The 20,239-nt window shown below is 54.0% G+C and overlaps 7 protein-coding genes across 7 annotated transcripts; 2 read left to right on the top strand and 5 right to left on the bottom strand.

Moving 5' to 3' along the window:
• Window positions 1-27: 27 nt before the first annotated feature.
• On the bottom strand, window positions 28-3,072 carry CTHT_0066730 (glutamine-dependent NAD(+) synthetase-like protein; the record flags this gene model as incomplete). The annotated part of the gene is made up of 13 exons (XM_006696906.1): window positions 28-155; window positions 208-255; window positions 318-1,202; window positions 1,256-1,328; window positions 1,381-1,652; window positions 1,702-1,716; window positions 2,068-2,101; window positions 2,153-2,170; window positions 2,313-2,504; window positions 2,556-2,581; window positions 2,632-2,806; window positions 2,866-2,943; window positions 3,019-3,072. The coding sequence occupies 13 exons, from the start codon at window positions 3,070-3,072 to the stop codon at window positions 28-30; spliced, it is 1,998 nt and encodes a 665-aa protein (XP_006696969.1).
• Window positions 3,073-4,087: 1,015 nt separating this feature from the next.
• Window positions 4,088-4,960, top strand: CTHT_0066720 (uncharacterized protein; the record flags this gene model as incomplete). Its single annotated transcript, XM_006696905.1, has 1 exon — window positions 4,088-4,960. One exon carries the CDS (start codon window positions 4,088-4,090, stop codon window positions 4,958-4,960), a length of 873 nt encoding a protein of 290 aa, XP_006696968.1.
• A 1,032-nt stretch (window positions 4,961-5,992) lies between these two features.
• Window positions 5,993-8,917, bottom strand: CTHT_0066710 (uncharacterized protein; the record flags this gene model as incomplete). Its single annotated transcript, XM_006696904.1, has 3 exons — window positions 5,993-6,553; window positions 6,607-8,647; window positions 8,910-8,917. 3 exons carry the CDS (start codon window positions 8,915-8,917, stop codon window positions 5,993-5,995), a joined length of 2,610 nt encoding a protein of 869 aa, XP_006696967.1.
• A 3,741-nt stretch (window positions 8,918-12,658) lies between these two features.
• Window positions 12,659-13,800, bottom strand: CTHT_0066700 (uncharacterized protein; the record flags this gene model as incomplete). Its single annotated transcript, XM_006696903.1, has 4 exons — window positions 12,659-12,898; window positions 12,955-13,128; window positions 13,187-13,393; window positions 13,450-13,800. The coding sequence occupies 4 exons, from the start codon at window positions 13,798-13,800 to the stop codon at window positions 12,659-12,661; spliced, it is 972 nt and encodes a 323-aa protein (XP_006696966.1).
• A 797-nt stretch (window positions 13,801-14,597) lies between these two features.
• On the top strand, window positions 14,598-18,032 carry CTHT_0066690 (AP-3 complex subunit delta-like protein; the record flags this gene model as incomplete). The annotated part of the gene is made up of 5 exons (XM_006696902.1): window positions 14,598-14,775; window positions 14,843-15,039; window positions 15,100-15,369; window positions 15,543-15,723; window positions 15,823-18,032. 5 exons carry the CDS (start codon window positions 14,598-14,600, stop codon window positions 18,030-18,032), a joined length of 3,036 nt encoding a protein of 1,011 aa, XP_006696965.1.
• Window positions 18,033-18,331: 299 nt separating this feature from the next.
• On the bottom strand, window positions 18,332-18,646 carry CTHT_0066680 (uncharacterized protein; the record flags this gene model as incomplete). Its single annotated transcript, XM_006696901.1, has 1 exon — window positions 18,332-18,646. The coding sequence occupies one exon, from the start codon at window positions 18,644-18,646 to the stop codon at window positions 18,332-18,334; it is 315 nt and encodes a 104-aa protein (XP_006696964.1).
• Window positions 18,647-18,768: 122 nt separating this feature from the next.
• Window positions 18,769-19,782, bottom strand: CTHT_0066670 (queuine tRNA-ribosyltransferase-like protein; the record flags this gene model as incomplete). Its single annotated transcript, XM_006696900.1, has 2 exons — window positions 18,769-19,499; window positions 19,551-19,782. 2 exons carry the CDS (start codon window positions 19,780-19,782, stop codon window positions 18,769-18,771), a joined length of 963 nt encoding a protein of 320 aa, XP_006696963.1.
• Window positions 19,783-20,239: the final 457 nt, after the last annotated feature.

Raw genomic sequence — 20,239 nt, 5'->3', positions numbered from 1 at the left:
TGATACAACAATTCCGAATGCATCACTCTAAGCTTTCTTCGCCGCCCTCTTCCTCTCGATACGCTCCAGCTCCATGTCAATCCGCTTAAAGCTCCAGCTCTTCCAGAAAGGCGGATAGAGGAACGGGCGCAAGTCGAAGCGGTTGTCATCAGGAGCTGCCAATGTTGTCAGCATATCATCCCTCCCTTCAACGTCTGGGTCGCTTACAATAGTCATTGCAATGCAGTGCCGGAGTTAGAGTGGTCATCTTATGCCCTGTTTTGCCGTTAGCCAGCCATATAGACTCACTCATTTTTCCTTTTTGCGGAAAGACTTACGGTTAATAGCATAGAAGTGGAAAAACTTCTTGACCTTATCCGCAACCTCCCTCGGCGTATAGAACGGAGCATCATCTCCAGGGACCTTCTCGCGATCAAGGCTCCAGTCATGCACCAGCCGCTGGAACATAGCGAAGGGACCAAGCTTGTTGAGCTTGCGCAGCCGTCCAAAGATGGTCAGCTCCTGATAGGTCATGCCCATGTCTGCCTCATCACTCTGAACATAGTTCTCGGTGATGGGTTCCAGCTCGGCAGTCGGGACAGCCGTCAGGAAGTCATGCAGGCAAGGGAGGTCAAAGTTCTTCTCGGCCCAAGCAATGAAGCGCTTCAAGTCGGCCTTGTCAATCGAGCCGATGGGATTGATATCGGCGCTCGAGCAGTCATACTTGGTCAGGTAGCCACGAAGACTCTCGCCAACGTTGGCACTGCCCAGAATCAGGAGGCTGCCACCGCCTGGTCTCCCCCTGGCCGTGGGTAGGATCTGGCCAAACTCGTACGCTGTCACCATCCTGATTCTGGCCTGAAGGCACTGCAAGGTAAGGTTTTCCTGGACGGTGCCGCCCTCGACCTTGAACTTCGGTTCGAAGTTCAATGCGTTGATGATAAGCTTCTTTTGCGCCTCATAGACCTCGTCGATGTCAATGTTGACATGGTAGCTGCCGATGGCGTCGGAGAGATCGCGCGCGCGCTGCCGGGTCTCCCGAGAGCTCTGCTTCTTCATGCCCATGTAGATGGTGGTGAAGACCTGATTGCACAGCTCTTGTGGGGTGTTGGGCAACACTCCTTCACCCTTGTAGCGCGCAATGCGCTTGACATCTTCGATGACCTGCTGATTTCCCTCCCGCACTGCTTGCATGACGATGCGGCACATGGAGTACACGATCACTAAAAGTTGTCAATCCATGGCTCTGAGTTTCAAGTTTGAGGCCTACGCATACCTGCGGTGGCACAAGAGTCGATACCGCCGCTCAGAGGAACTAAGTAACCAGCAGCACCGGAGCGGCGGAGATACTGTCGACTTAAGTCAGCATGAGAGCAGATAAGTCGTGGACGATCCACTCACATCCCAGAGATAGCAACCGCCACACAAAGCAATCTCCTCCTCGACGGAATGGAAGCGGGGCTGGATGGGCAGGGTCGGGGCCACGCCAACGTCCATGTCCTCATCCTCGGAGCTCAGCTCGAATGGCGTCTCAATACGCTTGTACTTGGCATTGGAGGTTGCAGCCTGGAGACCGCGAGAGATAGCAGCCCGGTAGGACCGGACTTCGTCAAGGTCGACGGTAGCGGTGACGACCTCGACGTCGTTGAGGCTGAACTGAGAGCCTTGGGCAACTGTCGTACGGTTAGGGGGGCTCAGGGGTAGCTGGGCGGACCGACGTACCGATGTCACCGTTCACTAGAAAAACGTTAGCACCGACAGTTTCTGGAATTGTGTACAAGGATCGACTTGCCGACAATCATAGCACAACCGTCGAAGTACAGGCGTTCACCACTACTGTCGTCAGACTCGTAATAGTAAATAGAAGGTGGGCACAGCATACTCGCAACCCTGCTGGTTTGCATACTTTAGGATAGTCAGCATCCGTCCAAAGCCAAGTCATAAGATGAACCACATACAAGATAGACACCACCAGATTTCCTGGTGGCCTCCATGATCAACTGGAGGCGAGTATCAAGCTTCCTCAATGTGACTTCCCGCACATTTAGCCCACAAGCGTTCTCTCATAAGGCTGCTGGTCACACATACAGTGGCTGCCACTCGAGTTCGTAAAGATTTCAACCTAAGTAGGAATCAGTAAAGAACAACTGAGAGTCTTCTACATGACACTTACACCATCGAGAGCCATATCCTAGCAAGAAGTTAGCCCAAACAACAAAGTTCACGTCGTGAGTTAGCTCAAGCACGTACGATATGAGGAGCTTTTGGTGTAAACAGTTCTTCCTGTCAAACTGTGAGCAATCATCCAATTTATTACCGTGCGAGACACCTACGCAAGTTTCTGCTCCGATGCAGGTCTCCGGGGTAGAGATGACGGCATCGCCAAAGAGAACGTGAGTCTCTCCCTGAACCTCAGCCAGCATCTTAGGCAGGTGGAAGAGTTCAGTCTCACGGGGACGCATCCAAGGTGTAAAGTGACGCATTTCCCTGTAGTTGCCGTCATTTGCAAGCCACATCTTGGGTCTCTAAGAGCTTTGTTAGCAAGAACCAGGCTTCCTCATAGACTGCTGACATACGATCAAGAGAATCTTCCCGTTGAGGCCTAAAATAGTCAGCTGTGAGTCAAGTATTCTCTAACACCAAAGCACTCACAGATGACCCGGCAGTTGTATCTCACATTGCGATGCAGCACGGGCATGCCCACATCGATGATGATATCGTGACAGCTCTTGTCCAGCAGCAAACGGCGAAGCATTTCCATGCTATGGGTGTAGACGTCCAATTCATGGAAGTGGTCCAAGCTGGAGTAGCCGCAGATCTCGAGTTCCTTGATACGTTTGTGAGCTTGCCGTCTCCGCAGCCATTGGCGTCAGTTGCGGGACTTACAGGCCCGACACGCAGGCGGGCGCCCGCGGCCTTCGCCTTATGGATAGACTCGATGATCCGGGAGAGGTTGCCCTCCCACTATGAGCGCGCATGAGGTCAACAGTCAAATATTGATATCTGAGGATGGCATATGTTGTGCTGCCGGCCACTCACATCAAGAACCCACTGGTTCAGATTGCAGGTGGCAACCGTGACGAGATGGGGCATGGTGAAGACAGGATACGATCACAGCTGATCCAATTGACGACCGTAGACAGCAAAAACAGCAGAAACAGCACTGGTGAGAGGAATTGACGCGATAATCTCAGCTGTTGTCTGTTTCGGAATATATGATGACACTGCGGAGCAATTACGGTAGATAAGCAGCTAGAGAGCTACGATTACGGTGGATGGAGATGGATCCCCGGCGGTTGGGCTCTTCTCCGCATGCCGTTTCAAACTTCACCGGACCGTTTTGCTTTCAGCACATTACAAAGAGCAGAGGAGAGGCTTGTAAAACTGTTTTAATATCTCGGGTTCATGAACAGCAGATTTGTATGATCAGTCGAAATGTTAACGTTTTGCTCCCTTTCAGTCAGCGCTTCAGCGATGAATTTTTTTTATTGTACATTGTTTTTTTTTCTGTCTGCTCTTGCTGCGCTGCCCCTCCCCCGCCTTGACAGACCTCGGAGATGGTAGTTATTGCCTGACAGTTTCGGTTAGCTTCACTGTTCGGATATCATGTTTCAAGGTCAATCGGACGCTTAACAATATCGACCTGAGGCACCTCTCCAATGTCTACAGGGCAATATTGACAAGGAGAGTATTATTGGAAATGACAAATGAATTTTAAGTGCATCAAGCCTCTCTACTATGCTTATAACTAACTTCTATTTCGGGCCCAAAGGCTTTATTCGGTAAATCTTTTAGTCTCCGGACCTACGGACTTAGCTCGGCGTCCCTCTCTTTAGGCCTAGTCTCAATAACAAGCCAGGGGCATCGGCAAAAGTTGTGGGACAGGACGAACGTGGGTTCGTCGGAATAAACGCGATCACAGTTGCCTCAGCACTCGACAAGAACGTTTTCAGGACAGCAATGGAAGGGCAATAATAACGTCGGCGACATTGCGACCGATTCTCATCGACTACGCGACCAAGGAAAAAGCATGAAAATCCCCCTGCGACAGCTCTGAGCCAGCACAATCCCTTCATCCCTGACCGCATCCACTCCGTCTTCAGTTGCAATGCCGCCCCGTCTACTGCCTTTCCTCCGCCGCCCGCAATCTCTCCTCTCCTCCAGACCGACTCAACTTCTCTCTCAAATACCAACCTTCTCGCCAACCTCACACCCCGGCCCGACCACTCAATCTCCTTCCATCCTCTCACGAACCCCTCGCCGACCCTCCACAACCTGGCTCCTCTCCGCGCTCTCCTCCCTCGCCCCCTCCCCCGGAGGAGCGCCCCGTCCACCACCCCCTAAAACCCTCCGCGCGCGCCGTGTCCTGCCCTACCCCCCCACTCACATCTACCGCCTCATCGCCGACATCGACAGCTATCGCCTCTTCTTGCCACACTGCACTCATTCCCTCGTCACGAGGTGGACAAGGCCCCTTCCAACATCACAGAATAATGGAAATGGGGGAGAAGGGACGGAATTGCCGGTTCGGCATCCAGTCTTAGCCGACCTGACAGTAGGCTGGGGCCCGTTCACACAAACCTACACCTCCCGCGTCTACTGCGTACCAGGGGAGATAGTTGAGGCCGTGTCTGGCTCCGCTTCAACAACCATCCCGCGGGAGATTCTCAAAGCAGTGGGATATGAGGATGCCGATCTAAGCCGAGAGACGACGATGGAAGGGGTGTTTGAAAGCTTGGTGACCAGGTGGACTGTCGAACCTGTTACAAGGTCGGCGGCGGCGGTGGCGACGACGACGATACCAAGGTTGACAACAGAGGTGGCGGGGAGTGATGGGGTGTGGACGGAGGTTGCGCTTAGCGTGACGTTCCAGTTTACGAATCCGGCGCTCGGGTTCGCGGTGGGCCAGTTGGCAGATGATAAGGTGGATGAGATGGTGCAGGCGTTTGAGCAGAGGGCGAGGGAGACGTATGGGAGGTAATTCTAGATGTTGTAGGGGGAATGTTGAACTGGGGGTTGTATAAACACATCGGCATGTATCACTATGATAGACCATAGACCATATGTATGTATCTACTAGACCATTTGTACCGGTGTTTTGTATTTATTCGGGTATTCTTGAGGTCTCTGGAGTTTTAACTCTGCGATCAAAGAAGAGAACAAATGGGGGTATAGAGAAGACGATAGAAGATAGATCAATGTGAAAATCTGGTAGGTAAAAGGACAGTGTATAGGCAAAGAGAACGGATTGAAGACGAAGACAAAAGCCAAAAAAAAAGCCTTCTAGAACAAAAATACTCCTGTCACACTAAGAAATGAACACACAGATACCCAAGGGACTCGACAATCTTGCGCCGGCCAGATCCATGGATATCTAATCCGCCTTTTGCGCCGCTTGATAATGTTCCGTTGTCCTTGGCAACACAGCTTCCATTATCTCTCCAGTCCAACCGAACACCATACCGTGCTCTCCCCTGCCTACTGTCATCCAACTCTACCTGCCATGCAATCCTCGATCATCCATCTATTCCCACAGGTTACCAGTCATACATCATGCCATCATCCGTCATCAGTCATCTCATCATCCATCAGTCATCCCTTCTCTTCCCAAAGCTGCAAGCAAAATTTTCTGTGAATAATATCCAAATGAGAAACAAAAGAACCAAGAAAGAAGCAAACGACGAGGTATCAAACAGATAGCCATCTCAACCAAACTTGCAACAGATGAATCTCCACAAACCAAACATGCAGAGGAACCAAAAGATAGACAGAGGGCTATGCTTGTTAGACGAAGCAATGCTGAGTCTAGCAAGTAAGCAACCTGACAAAGCACGAATAGCGATGTCTATTCCGGACACTGCATATCTTGTCTGGCATGTTCGTCCATGTCGAAACCACAGCGAACTGCTCGTTGTCAGCATCCTTACTCACCCAATGTCATCGTTTAATGCTTCTTCCTATCCAATCAGTCAGCTTTCTCACTCATTCTGACAGCCATAAGAACCACAGCAACCTACTTCTTCGTGGGCTTAGCTACAGGCTTAGCACCCGCCATCCATCCGAGCACCGGGCTGGGCTTGATCTTCTTCTCCTTGGCCTTTGCCGGAGGCACGACATCAACAATATTTGGCCGTGCCACAGGAGGCATACCCGGCGGGGGCGGGGGTGGGGGCGGCATACCACCCATGGCAGGGGTCCAACCGGCAGGAGGCTGCGGAGGACGGGGAGCAGTCCCGTTAGGGCGGACAAAGGTCGTGGAGATTCCGGGAACAGAAGTAGCACGATGGTGGTGATGGCCTGTACGCTGGCCATTGACAGCCTGGGCCTGTGCTTGGGCCTGAACCTGGGCGGGAGTGATACCAGGGGGAACGGGAGGACCAGGCTGCTGAACACGGGCCTTCTCGGTCGGCCACATCACCATAGTGATCTGCCAGTCAGGCTGAACAACTTTGTCCCAAACCATAGGGAGGATGACCTCGCCGTTGGGGCCGATCAAATCATAGTGTCCTTCCTGGACTGCCGGGCCAATGGGTTCGATGTGGAGGAAGGCCTGCTTGATGAGATCCTCCATACCCTACGAGAACCGTTAGCACGTTCAAATAATGAATGGACAGCAGAGCAACGTACCTGCCAGGTGCAAGCAATGTTCCAAGGGAACTCAAACTTGCGGCCAATGGCATCCTTGAACTTGATGGGCGGCTTCTCCTCCTGCTTCTTCTCCTCCTCAAGCTTCTTCTTGGTCTCTTCCTCAATCCTCTTCCGCTCAGCCGCCTCGGCCTTCTTGCGCTCTTCCTCAGCCTTCCTCCTCTCCTCCTCTTCCCTCTTTTCACGCTCAATACGCTCGAGGGTCTCTTTCTCGGCCTTCGCCTTCGCTTCGGCCTCGATCCTGGCAATCCTCTCGGCTTCCGCCGCGGCAGCGGCAGCAGCTGCCGCCTTTGCCTCTTCCTCGGCTTTGCGGGCCGCCTCGAGTTTTTCGCGCTCCTCGCGAAGAGCAGCCTCAAGCTTAAGCTGTTGCTCCTTCATAGCCGCCTCAAGCCTACGCTGATGTTCTTCCTCAATGCGCTTGAGCTTCTCAGCTTCCTCGGCAGCCTTCCTAGCAGCAGCCGCCTTTGCTTCTTCCTCGGCTCTACGGGCCGCTTCCATCTTCTCACGTTCTTCCCGAATGGCAGCCTCAAGCTTCGCTTGCTGCTCCTTCATAGCTGCTTCAAGCTTTCTCTGGTGCTCTTCCTCAATGCGCTTGAGCCTTTCCGCCTCCTCAGCGGCCCTCTGGGCAGCTTCTTGCTTGCGTTTTTCCTCAGCCTTAAGCTCGGCTTGCAGTCTTTCCCTCTCTTCGCGAAGGGCCTGCTCAAGCCGAGCCCTGGCCTGGGCTTCAGCCAGGGCTGCGGCCTCAGCTTCACGCTTTTTGCGTTCTTCAGCGGCCCGCAGCTCGGCCTCAAGCTTCCTCCTGGCTTCTTCCTCGAGCCTCTTTCGGGTCTCTTCCTCCTGCCGCCTCCGCTCCTCAGCAGCCCTAATTTCAGCCTCCAACTTTTCGCGGGCTTCGCGCTGGAGCCGCGCCATCTCTTCTTCCTGGCGCTTGCGGGCTTCTTCAGCAGCCTTGCGCTCTTCTTCAAGACGAGCAAGAGCTTGCTGTTGGGCTTCGAGGCGTAGGCGTTCCAGTTCCAGCCGTCTTTCCTCTTCCTCCTTCTTCCTCCTTTCTTCTTCTTGCTTTTGCCGCTCCAATTCTTGTCTTAACTTCTCTTCAGCCTCCTTTCGTGCCCTTTCCTTGAGCTCCTCCTCTTCCTTTCTCTTCCTTTCCTCCTCCTCCTTCAGCTTAAGTGCCTGCATTTGTGCTTCGAGCTGCTTTTTCATCTCCAATACTTCCGGAGGAAGCTCGACCTCCTTCTTCTTCTTTTCTTTTTCAGGCTTAGGAGTAGACCGGTCTCCAACTTCTGTTGGCGGAGGAGGAGGGGCGTTGTACATATAGTGCTGGAGGTGCCCAGGCATACCAAAGGGACCAGGGCCACCGGGGCCGTAGTAAGGATTTATCGCCTGCGACCCGTAATGCATGAGATCATACGGGTGGTGGCCACGAGGGTCGCCGTAGTAGGGGACACCGCTGCGGCGTGGGTCCGCACCATAGGGGTCCTCATAAGCCCCCCTCTGGTAGCCCCGATGATAGTCTCTTTGGTACGGATCGCCGTAGGGAATCATTTGGCCACTATATCCGTAACCGCTGTGACTAGGGGCGTAAGAATGCCTGGAATTATGGTTATAAAAAGCGCCCTGGGTGTGGGGGACTGGCGGCGGATAACCGCGGTGTCCGTAGGCCGAGTAGTAATCGTCGTCGTATGAATCACTCATTGGCTCTTGCGTAACCTGATATTGGAACGGATCAGCCTGATGCGCGGGGAGTTGGTGTCGACGTGCTGGGCCGCGATGCTCGCGAGTAGGAGTCTGAGTTCGCCGAGCGACTTGTCTCCGACCGTAATAGGAGCCGTAGCCGGTTGACGCGGAGTCCGAATGATCGTAACGACTGCTAGAATAATTTGACGATTCTTGATCAGAGTCTTCCTGTTCGGTTGACTCCTCTTCCTCTTCCTCCTCTTCGTCGTCGTCGTCAGCTAGCGATTGTTCGTCGCTGTACTGCGAGGCAGTGCGAGATTCTTCCTCCGAGTATGAATCTTCGGAACTTGAATATGATTCTTCTTTAGCAGTTATGGCAGGGCGAGTCCTGAAAGTCAGGCGTGGGGGAAGGGGAATAGTGGCAAGTCAGTACGGGGATCAAACAAAAAGTGCGAGACGGGAGAGAAACGCGGGTCGTGCACCGCGGTTACGGTTGAATGAATGCGGCGTAGCCACGGCGGCAGCTTGAGACCCGACGGGTGTTTGACAGGGGCAGGGGGGGGGAGGAGAGGGAATGAAGAGCGAGGCAAAGAGCCGGGATGGCTTACTGCGACATTGGAGGTATTTGGTGCTTGATGCGTCGTCACCCTTCGCCCGACACAATGCGCGGGGTCAAAGCTGGCAGCCAGATCGATCGGACACACCGAGGTAAGCCAATGCCGGAACCAGGGAGGAAATTGATCAGGTAGATAGATGTGTTGACAAGCCTTAAAGGTGCGTTGGACCTGAATGAGCAGAGGGATGTGTTGTATGTGCCGTTTGGGATGGATGTGTGTGCGTGGAAACGGAGCGCAAGCGGGGAAAGGTGGCTTGGAAAATCCTGTGCGCACCTGGCTTGGTTCTTTGGATGCTGGGCAGGTCGTGTGCTCAATGGGCTCTTGGAGCAAGGCGCCTAGAGATAGCCTAGGTATAAAGCTGAAGGTGTACGCCTGGTCAGACGAAGCTGTCGAGTTCAATGTGGCAGAGCCTTCGGTCAGGTGTCAGAGACGTACAGCCAAGCAGGACAACGGGCAACGGATGAGTGGTGGTGGGTTGGGCGCAAAAAAAGGAGGTGAAATCGGGTTTGTGTTTGGGGTCGCACCCAGAGGCGGCTGGGCTGGTCAAGCTGTGGCAGGGGAAGCGCCTGGTCCGGGCCACTGACCACTCAGTGCAAGTGCCTGCCTGTTGCCAACCAAAGCAAACCAAACGGCGTCCTACAATCCGTATTCAGAGCCAGAGCCGAGACCAGCCAAGCAGATCCACTTGATCTGAGGCGGGGGATGTCTTGGAGCAGGCTAAGGTAAAAGGCAAAAAGGCAGGATAAGGTGAGCAGGTGAGGGACGGGACGACGGAAAGGGTATGGCAACCCAGGCGAGCTGGATATAGAATTGCTAGCCCAATCCGACCGCCATGGTGAGATCAAGTGTGTGCAGCCAAAAAAAAAATTGTTGGAAAGGTGTCCAGGGACCGAGCTGAAGGTGTGAAAATGAGGGGCAATGCTGCCTTTATGAGGGAGGGGCAGGCGACCTGGAAGATGACTTATGGATGGATCTACCTGGACTGTATGAGGAAGGAGCACCACAGGCAGGTTAGTCAGCGCTGCTGGGCTGTTGCCTTAGCCCCAGGAGGTCTAGAAGGTGTACGTGACCTTTCCGTAGCATTTATGTGGTATATGCACTTTTGTCGCTGTTATTGAGGCGCCCGTCGATTGGAAACCCAGTGATCAGCTATGAGCTGCGCGCCGTAGCACACTCGTGACCACGACGGGGGCCTTCCCGTTGGGAGCGGCCGCCCCAGAGCAGCTGTAACAGCACAGACACACGCTTATTGGGGACTTTATATACCCCATTACCGGCTCAGTGATAGGTGTAGGGGCAAGTTGAGACGATTGGGATCTTGACTGATTTATTTGTGGCATTGGCGATTAGATAGCGGGGGAATGAGGAAACAATGTTGACGCCGGCCAAACGCAATCACTGTGTTACGTTTCAACTGATGGGCTGGGCTCAACCTCCCAACCCATCTGCAAGAATGTATTTCATCTTTTCATCAACGGTTCTTGAATATGTGGAAGTTAATACTTGAATTCAGTGCAGCTTGGCATCTGCGTTGGAGACACTGCCAAGGCATAAGGACAGCATCATCCAAGCAGCGCGTAGTATCAAGCCACCAAAATCCATAGACTCGACTTCCATGGCTTTATGTTTGAGCCAGGGAAACATAAGATCCCATATCAATGGTTTAAAAATGAGTCAGATAAGAGGATGAACGCTTATGTTATACGGCAGCCTCGGCCGCAGCAGCAAAACCAGGCAAAAGTCATACGGGAACTAGCGAAGCACGAAATGGTGAGCGAAGAAACGATTGCCATACGTACCCGCTGCGAGCTCTGGTTGGACTGATGGGAGACTTTTGATCTGCAGTGGTCGTCTGGGCTGGTCGAGTCTCTTTCCAAATTTTCGGGGGGAGGGAGGGATGGGATTGGATGGCTGGAGCCCTCTGTTGGCGGCTGGAGGGGGGACTTGGGCCTTGTCAAGGCACGCTAAAAGGGCGGGGTTCGGGGTTGGCTGAGGTTCCGTCTAAAGGGATGGAACAGGCTGTCACGTTGCGGGTAGCTCAACAATAAGTCGCAGAGCCTGTCTACGAGATGTCTAGGGGGCTTAACTTGACATCGTTGAAGCTGTGTGATAGACGTCCTAGTTAAGTGTATGTAGGAAATCAAGTCAAGAGGGGGGTTTAAGTTGGCGAAAAGGCTCGGGCCGAGCCTGAAAAACTCAGCATTAGACCGAATCGAACACCAGACGAACGCTAAGACAGTATGTAAACATGCACGTCGCAACAAATGGACAGGCCGTTTTGTGACAGCTCAGACACCAAAAGGACATGTGGCTATAACAGGATAAACGCCAACACTAACACGGAGATTGAGACAGATGGAATGTTTGCTCAAAACGGAAATCTGCGAGAGAAAATGAGGAAATGCCCGCACTTACACAGTTCCAACACCATCCGCACCCAACGACCATCATTCCAACCAGCACCCCGAGCACTGCTTTCGTGGCTCGACATCAAACCTTCTATTTGACTCGGTCGCTCAAGCCGCGCGTCAAAGGCGGTGAACAGTCCTCCAGTAGGTCGTTGCTAGCTCATGCTCGGGGTAAAGGGTGAATGATGGATTGGATGCTGGCGCAAGTGAACGAAGGCCAACGGGCAATTCTCCAAACGTCCACTCGACCAACCCCCACTGGCCTTCCTTGGTTGCTGCAACTCCACTGCCCTCTTCGTGGTCACGACTCCGGCCATGCCTTGGACTACTTCGCATGTTTTGCTTTTGGATTTTGCCCCTTCTCTTGGCTGGGATGTCACGGGTGCGGGGTCGGGAACACCAAACGATCTTGTTCTGTGAGACAACAGCATGCAACGAAACGATCGAACGTTGGGGCACGCGAGTGCAGAACACAACTCAAGTTTCAATTTTCTCTCTGTTCAACGGCAACAGGATAGGCACATGCTGTTATGAACAACGGGAGCTTGCGGATAGTAGGCTGCTAGATATAGCCATGTGCCGTTGCCATCTCGATATGTCCTTCTGTTCCTGGGTGATTTCATGCTCCTCCTCCTCCAAGCCCAAATGTGACGACAACTCGATAGCGCAGTCAACAGCTGCCGACACGTCAAATGTGACAATGCAGAGGCGTTTGGAGCTAGTGCTGAGGGTGAGCGCGGGCCGTAACAACCGGCATCTTGTGAGGTCATTGAGCAGCTGGAGTTGCCAAATTCCAGGGACTAGCATGTGCTGATGGAGTCCAGCGGGCTGTTTTCGGCAGGCGGCCATTGAGACGTTGGGTTAGGCGGAGCGCCAGCCCGACGATCTCCGATGCCATTGGTGCCCAACGAGGCACAGCAATGGAATATCAACAGCCCGGCCTTGGCCTCCGGTTGGGCTCCAAGGCCCGCACCGCGTCCCCACCCCCCATGTGCACACAAAGTTGCCGGCCTTTTTAAAAGTCTTGTTTCTACTGGTGCCACGTCTGGATGGGCAAAAGGCTTCAACCACGGCCGGTTGTACGGCCCACCAACTCGGCTAGCGCGCACATGGGAATCGAAAGCCAATGAGGGCAATCAAGAAGAACGCCTCAACGACGCCTTGGACTCCTTGCTAGATGCCATGTCGACCATGCGCGGCACACCTAGGTATTGATGCGAGACTTTTTTCGTCCCTTGCCATGACTCACATTACGCGCATCGCCGTCGAACCCTCGCTAAACACTTGCTCCGGGCGAAACTGACGCTGGGAGAAGCGGGGGGGTGGGTTGCATCACCGCTCAGTCTTTGGGGAACCCTCAGCCAAGAGCTCCCGGGCTGCGGCAATCTCAATTTCATTGTATCCACGCCAGCCTCGATCGTTCGCGGTATAATGCCGGACTATTTCGGCCAACTTAGATGTGGCGAGTTCGTGGAGCCGTTCAAGTGTCTTGGTATCCGGCAGGGCAGCCTCGTTGTCATCCGTCTGCTTTGCTGAATTATTTGTCTCGTCGCTAAGAAGCTTCTGGACGACCTGAGGAAGCATCAGCAACATGTCATCCGTCTCAAAGCCGAACGGTTCCTGCTTACCAGTTTCAGGCCATAGTAGCCCCGCAAGTAGTCGTCGCAAAGCTCAATGCTTCGTGCGAACCGTTTGACAGCCTCAACCATGTGTCGCTGGTAGGACCCGCCAGCGGCAGTTCCCTGGCCCGCTCCAGGGGCAATGGCTGCCATGTAGTGCAGCTCACCCAGACGAGCATGAATCTGAAGAGAGCCGGTTAGCATAGGGCTTAGCTGGCGATCTCCCGACGGGATTACGTACATTCCATGCATTAGGGGACAGCACAACCACCTCTTCCATGGCATAAATGGCCTGTGGGTACAGTCCCTGAGAGAGGTAGATATCGGACAGCTCGGACCAGGCTTCAGCATCGGTTGGTGAGAAGTCAAGGAGTTGCACAAGGGCTGATGTCGCGTCAGCAACGCGGCCCATTGACCTCAGCAACGAGACGCGTCTCTTGGCAATCGGCTGGAGTAAAGAGTCAGTCTCTGGGCCAACGACAGGTCTAGAAGAGGGTGACGGACGATATTCGTGTCGTTCTCAGCCAGTATATCCTCGTATTCTTTTAGGACTTCCTCCAGCTCCTTGGTGTTGGCAGCCGTAGCTTCCTTGTACAGGCCTTGGAGAGCCTGCACCCGTTCGTTGGCAGGACCGAAGCGCTCAGTCAAGCGCTCGAGACACTTCCGCGCAGCAGTATCATCACCGGTACGAAGGCACGAGATGACCAAATTTTCATACTGCACCCAGACCTCTGGCTTCTCGGTGCCAGACAACAAGTTTGTTGTACGGGAGTTGAGGACAGTTGGAGCCTTCTTGGACAGGGCCAATGCCTCCGCTGGAGACAGCTGGCTTGGGGGGAAGAGCAGAGGAGCCATGGGAGCTGGTGCTTAAGCAGCCTAAATAATAGACGGTAGCACGGCTCGGAATCCGAAGATGCAGAGTCGAGATGTTGATGCAATTCTTCTTGTTGGAAGTGATCGTTGTGGACACTTCACGGGAGCTGGCCACCGGCGTTGCTGAGCTTCCCCATGGTAGTTGCCCCACAACCAGCTCTCTCCGTCCAATCAAAAAAGCGACGGGCATGTGTAGCGGGGCTTGCAGACAGTAACTTGTGACATGTACCCGGGTTATCGTGAAGGACAAGATTGAATAGATTTCTCAAAGATGGCTGCTGTTGAATCTTGTTAAATGAGCCAGAAGATGTTCGTTCAATTATGTAGACATAATGAAGCACTTGACTATTCAAAAATGTACGTTATACCAGAGAAGATTAATATGGCGGAAGTACCCAGTATGCGCTCCACTGTGGATCACTGTGCAGTGACGTGCTGTGGCAGCCCGCAGTGTCCCTCCTTCCGACTGTGGTCAAGACACAGGCTCCAAGTGCATCACTCAACGCTCTCTGTCTGCTCCAGAGAGTATCTGTGGTTTATACTCGTCCACTGAAGACTACAACAAGATGTGTCTCTTTGTCCGGCATTCTATCGACACCTTGAGCCCAACTGACCGTCGCTGAACCCTGCCGAGCACTTAAGCGCCGCATTTGTCCATGCCCTGTGTCCCGCAGGACCTTTTGACACCTTCACGACGACGAGGACGAAAGCGACGAGCGGGAACACGAAAAGACACTCTATATACAATATACGGTCTTGGATAGACCTGAGCGGTCACGATGTATGGTTGCAGCCCCTTGCCGACTTGCGCCCAACCTGCTGACGCCGGCTGCCCTAGGTTCGAGAAATCACTATACGACCTTATTCGAGGTCTGCGCAATCACAAGGGCAGTGAGAAAGAGTATATCCAGAGCTGCCTCAAGGAATGTCGCTCAGAGATACGCAGCCAGGACATGGGTGCGTCCACCTAGCAACTCTGTGTCCCATCCATCCCCTCGCCGGCCTGGCTGACCCTTCCATGTAGACGTCAAGGCGACGGCTCTGCTAAAGCTGTGCTATCTCGAGATGCTGGGCCATGACATGTCATGGGCCTCGTTTCACGTACTTGAGGTCATGGCTTCACAAAGATACCATCAAAAGCGCGTTGGCTATTTGGCTGCCGTCCAAAGCTTCCGGTCTGACACCGACGTGCTCATGATGGCCACCAACCTGTTGAAGAAGGTTCGTTAACCTGCATGCACCGTGCTGTTTTATTTATCCTCCTAACATCTCTTCTCCTAGGATTTGGCTGCCTCATTGCCCATCATTATGTCGCTCCCCATCGGCGCCCTCCCCCATATCGTCACCCCTTCCCTCTCGATGTCCCTTCTGGGTGATCTGCTCCCGCGCCTGACCCATTCCCACTCTGCTATCCGCAAGAAGACAGTTGTGACTTTATACCGGTTAGCTCTGGTATACCCGGAAGCGCTACGTGCAGCCTGGCCGAAGATTAAGGAGCGCCTGATGGACCCCGATGAAGACCCCAGTGTGACAGCAGCCATCGTGAATGTGGTGTGTGAATTAGGCTGGCGTCGGCCACACGATTTCCTACCTCTCGCCCCGCGGCTCTTTGAGCTGCTAGTGGATGGAGGGAACAACTGGATGGCAATCAAGCTTATCAAACTCGTAAGGGAGTCTGCCTATTCTGCGTTTCTCGTAGCAACTCTCCTGACCATACTGCCTAGTTTGCGACATTAACACCCCTTGAACCACGCCTGGTGCGGAAACTGCTACCTCCTTTGACGAACCTCATCCGGACTACCCCAGCTATGTCCCTTCTCTATGAATGCATTAATGGTATTATCCAAGGAGGCATTCTTGGTGATGCTTCAGATTTCTCAGCAAGGGAAGAAATCGCTTCTCTGTGTGTGTCCAAGCTCAGGGGCATGATATCATACAGCAGCGATCCAAACTGTGGGTGTCCTCTGGTTTGATTTTACAATGTGTCGGCTAACAAATGTGCAGTAAAATACGTTGCATTGCTGGCATTCAACAAGATTGTTGCTACACATCCGTTCCTCGTTGCCGAGCAGGAGGATGTCATCCTTGAATGTATCGACAGTGAAGACATCACCATCAGGATCAAGGCCCTTGATCTAGTGCAGGGGATGGTCAGCAGCGACAACCTAATCTCCATTGTTGGTCGTCTGATGCGGCAGCTGAAGGCTGCTTCGCCATCGGCCGAACTCAACAGCTTAGATGATAGTGAGCAAGACTCGAGCGACGAAGCTAACGTGGATCCTAAGCGGCGTAGCAAACCTCAGGAGCCGCTCATCCCTCTTCCAGAAGACTACACTATCGATGTCATTGGGCGCATCCTCAAAATGTGCTCGCAAAACAACTACGCTAATATTGTTGACTTTGACTGGTACATCGACGTCCTGACCCAGCTGGTCCGGATAGCGCCTACTCCGCCGCCTCAGGAGGTCGAGTCGGACTCAGCGACATCAATCTCGAAGCTCGCGGCCGAGATTTCTGAGCGGATCGGTAATGAGCTTAGAAACGTGGCTGTCAAGGTCAAGGCAGTCCGTCCAGCTGCCGTCCGGGCCGCTGAGCTCATTATATCACGGTTGACCATTGAGACTTCGATCACTCGTCCAGCTCTAAACGGTGCGCTTAAGCCCGTAGCATGGGTCGTCGGGGAGTATGCATCTTTGTTGGCGTCAGCCGACGATGCACTTAGGAACCTGCAAGATCTTCTCCCCCGGATCCGGGATCCAGAGATCTTGGCAACTTGTTTGCAGGCGGTGTTAAAGCTATTTGCCTATGTCGCTGGGAACGACCAGATCCCGTGGACGCCAGAGCGAAAGTCGATGGTGTCCTTACTAATGGCGCGGGTCATACACGTGATCGAGAAGTTCGTGTCGCATCCATATCTCGAGGTCCAAGAGCGCGCGGTTGAATTTGTTGAATTACTCAAGTTGACTGCAGAGGCAGCTGCCGGTCAAACGCCGTCGACAGCCGAGCTGCATCAGGACCCTCCTCTTCTGCTCACACAAGCCATCCCTTCTCTATTTGCAGGCTGGGAGCTGAATTCTGTCGCTCAGGGGGCACAATATAACGTGCCAATCCCAGACGGGCTTGATCTCGACGAGCCAATTCATCCTGATTTGCCGCGCCTGCTCGCCCAGGCAGATTCATTGTCGCTTCCTGACCAGAGCGAAGACGAGTTTGCGGCGTACTATCACCAGAAACCGCCCATCACAAGCATATCCAGCACTGAGCCAGCCATCAACAAGCTGGGCGAGGCGCCCGAATACACCGGTTCATACCAGCAGCATGCGGCAGAAGAGAGCTACCTCGATCCAGACACTATCGCGCGACGCAAGGCTGAACGCATGGAGCGGTACCGCGACGATCCATTCTACATCCCTCCAGAGCCGATACGGTCGTCGACTCCGATACACAACATCTTACAGAAGGAAAATGGGCCAGATTTGGACATCGACTCCATCCCCATCATGCAACTCGACCTCGGACCTACAGGAACCCCATCATCTACACCCAAGCCAATTGCCGCCAAACCCAAACCCCGCCAACGCATTGTCGTCGCCGCCGACGAGACTCTCTCTACCTCACTCCCCAACCGCGCCAGCGGCACCTCCACACCGCGCAGCTACGACTCCGATCCCACGCTCTCCAGACCTTCTACCGCGGCTACTCGCAAAGCCAAGCAGCAATCCCTCCTCCAAGTGGACTCCAGTCACCTCGAATCCCTCAGCTTGGACGCCTCCGAGAGTGCAGCCGCGCTGGAGAGACAGCAGCGCGAGGAAGCTGAGATGCAGCAGGCCTTGCGGGAGGTGCAGAGGCTCAGGCTGGAAATGCAGAGGGCGAATGAGAGGATCATGGTTGCGCAGGCAAAGGGGGTTACGGCGGAGGGGGTTGTGGTTGCTAGCAAGCCGAAGAAGAAAAAGAAGGACGACAAGGAGAAAAGGGTGAAGGTAGGAGAGAGTGAGGGAGTTGAAGGGAAGGTTAAGAAGAAGAAAAAGAAGAAGGCTGTGGAGAGTCAAAAGGCTGAGGGGTCAGGGACTGGGAGTGGGACTGGGAGTGGGACTGGGACGGGAGAAGGGGCCAGTGAGCCAGCTGCTGTGGGAGTTGTGAAGAAGAAGAGGAGTGGGAAGGCGAAGAGATTGGTGCAATTGGATGATAGGGAAGAGGCTGGTGGTTCACAATGAAGGAATGTTAATAATATAGATATGAGGAGATGCTCTCTGCTAGAATGGCGCTAATGGGAGATAGAGCAAATGATTCTGAACATATTTTTGATATTTGTGCATGTGAAAGTTGTGGATGCTGTTCGATGAATTCGCCTTTTGCGTTCGGGTATTCTCTAGTCTACGAGTTCTATACCCATCCCTACCATATATAAACTGAATACCAGACAAATCAGCCATTCCAACCCAACCCAAACTCCAAGAAACCCAATCTAACGCATCTACGCCACTGTGGTCATATAACTCACCCTCGCGTCCCCCTAAGCACCGGCAGCAGCAACCCCCTTCTCCCCCTCTCCCTCTCCCTCCTCCTCCTTCGCCCTCTCAGCCTTCTCCGCCTCCATCTTCGACCAAGCAGGTTTATTCCTTTTTGGGTCCCCTCCCACACTTATATACTGATACCCCCTGGCCCTCGGTCGCTCCGCAGCTCCCTCCGGGAAATCAGGCTCGTACCGCAGCGCAAACTGCTTCGCCTTCTCATCGAACGTGCCATCCGCCAGCGCGGCGCGCACATTGGCGAAGAATTGGTTAAGGATAGAGTGGTTGTGGATGGAGAGGAGCGTCCAGCCCAGCATCTCGCGGGCGTTGAGCAGATGGTGGATGTAGGCGCGATGGTGGGAGGTGCAGGTGTAGCAGGAGCAGTTGGGGAGTAGAGGTTCGAGGAGGGTGCGGTTGGCGGAAGAGGAGAGATCTGTTGCTAGGGGGAGGAGGAAGCCCGCGGAGAATTCTGTTGTTGGGGGCGGGGGAAGGCAAAGGTTAGGGCCAGGCCAGCGTCAGATAGGGTGTTTACGAAGGGGAGAGCAAAGACATCGGCCCCGAGGGAGATCTGCCGGAGGAGTTGGTGCGGTGTTTGGGGGTTGGAGAGGACTAGGCGGGGAAGGGGGCCGAGGGTTGGCTGGAAGGAGAGGAGGTCGGGGAGGACGTCCATATCGTACAAGGCTAAGCCGGAGAGTTGGCCTGTGGGGAGGTAGTCTTCGGCCAGGCGGGCGACATACTCCCATTGAACGGAATAGGGGATCGGCAGAATGGGGGCGAAGGTCGAGGATGTGGCTGGTGCCGAGGCGAACCAGTCGACGATCCATTCGTCTGTACGCTCGGCCATGCGCAAGGCTCGCTTCGAGTTAGGAGTTATGTCATTATGTGTGAGATCAGAGGGTGGGATGACGATGTCGGGCTGGAGGGTCTGCGCGGCAGAGATGTACTCGACGATTGTGAGCGGCTGGAAGCCGGTCGAGGTGAAAACGGAGATCGCCTTGGAAGTGTTTCCGAGGGGAGAGGGGACAGCGGGGAGGCGGCGCGGGCTGAGAATGGTTGTGATAGAGGACGGGGTCGCGGTGAAGGCATGCAGGCGGGTAGTGTGTTTCTGAGTCGTCGGGGTCTGGTAAAGGGGAGGAGTCCGCTTGGAGTAGGCTTGGGGACGTTCGATGACTGGGCGAGGTTAGCAAGCTGTTGCAGCAGTAAGATGAAAAGATTGCTTACAATCCTCTAGCGCCATATACACACCACCAACATTCATGTGTTTTGACACATTGTCGGGGGTCAAATGGGGGATGGCGCCACGAGAGGTGACGGCGATATATGTCGGCGTCTCGACGGTAGCGCGGCCAGCGAAGGACAAACGACCAAGGCGAGTAGTACCATCGCACAGGGCGGCCTTGAGGATATCGAATCGCATGGAGGCAGTCTCTACTGTTTGGGTGTCGATAGTCATTTTGGTTCGGGTAGCCGCTCCGCAATAATTGTCACCGTCGTCGATCTGCGAAGAACGAGGGGGACCAGATTTTTTGGTTTTCTGGTGGTGTTGGCTTCCCTTTCGAGCGGGGCCTTACCCCCACCCTCATTCTTGGCTTGCAGCGCTTGGCCCACTCAGCAAGCGGCTAGTGGGGTTGCTAAAGCGCCCCGCAGGCTGAAACGGTGTCATGAAGTGGGGCATATGGGTCCGTTCCCCTCAGGAACGAGGCACGCACCGGGCACAGTGAAGAGTCCATCTCAGGTGAAGCAAACGTCTGGGGTGGCGCTCAAAATGACTGCCACGTGCGTTAACACCACACCTTGTCACTGCAGCTATATCAACTCCCATCACGAGCTTTTCATCCTGACATCCAGCCGCACGCTGATGTCTTGAATCCTCAGTCCTTTTGTATTTTTATTTCTCTGTAGGCATGTCC

This window comes from Thermochaetoides thermophila, assembly GCF_000221225.1.
Source record: "Thermochaetoides thermophila DSM 1495 unplaced genomic scaffold scf7180000011822, whole genome shotgun sequence".
Taxonomy (NCBI): domain Eukaryota; kingdom Fungi; phylum Ascomycota; class Sordariomycetes; order Sordariales; family Chaetomiaceae; genus Thermochaetoides; species Thermochaetoides thermophila.
The sequence above is the reverse complement of the archived record's forward strand: the minus strand, read 5'-3'. Positions and strand labels throughout refer to the sequence as shown.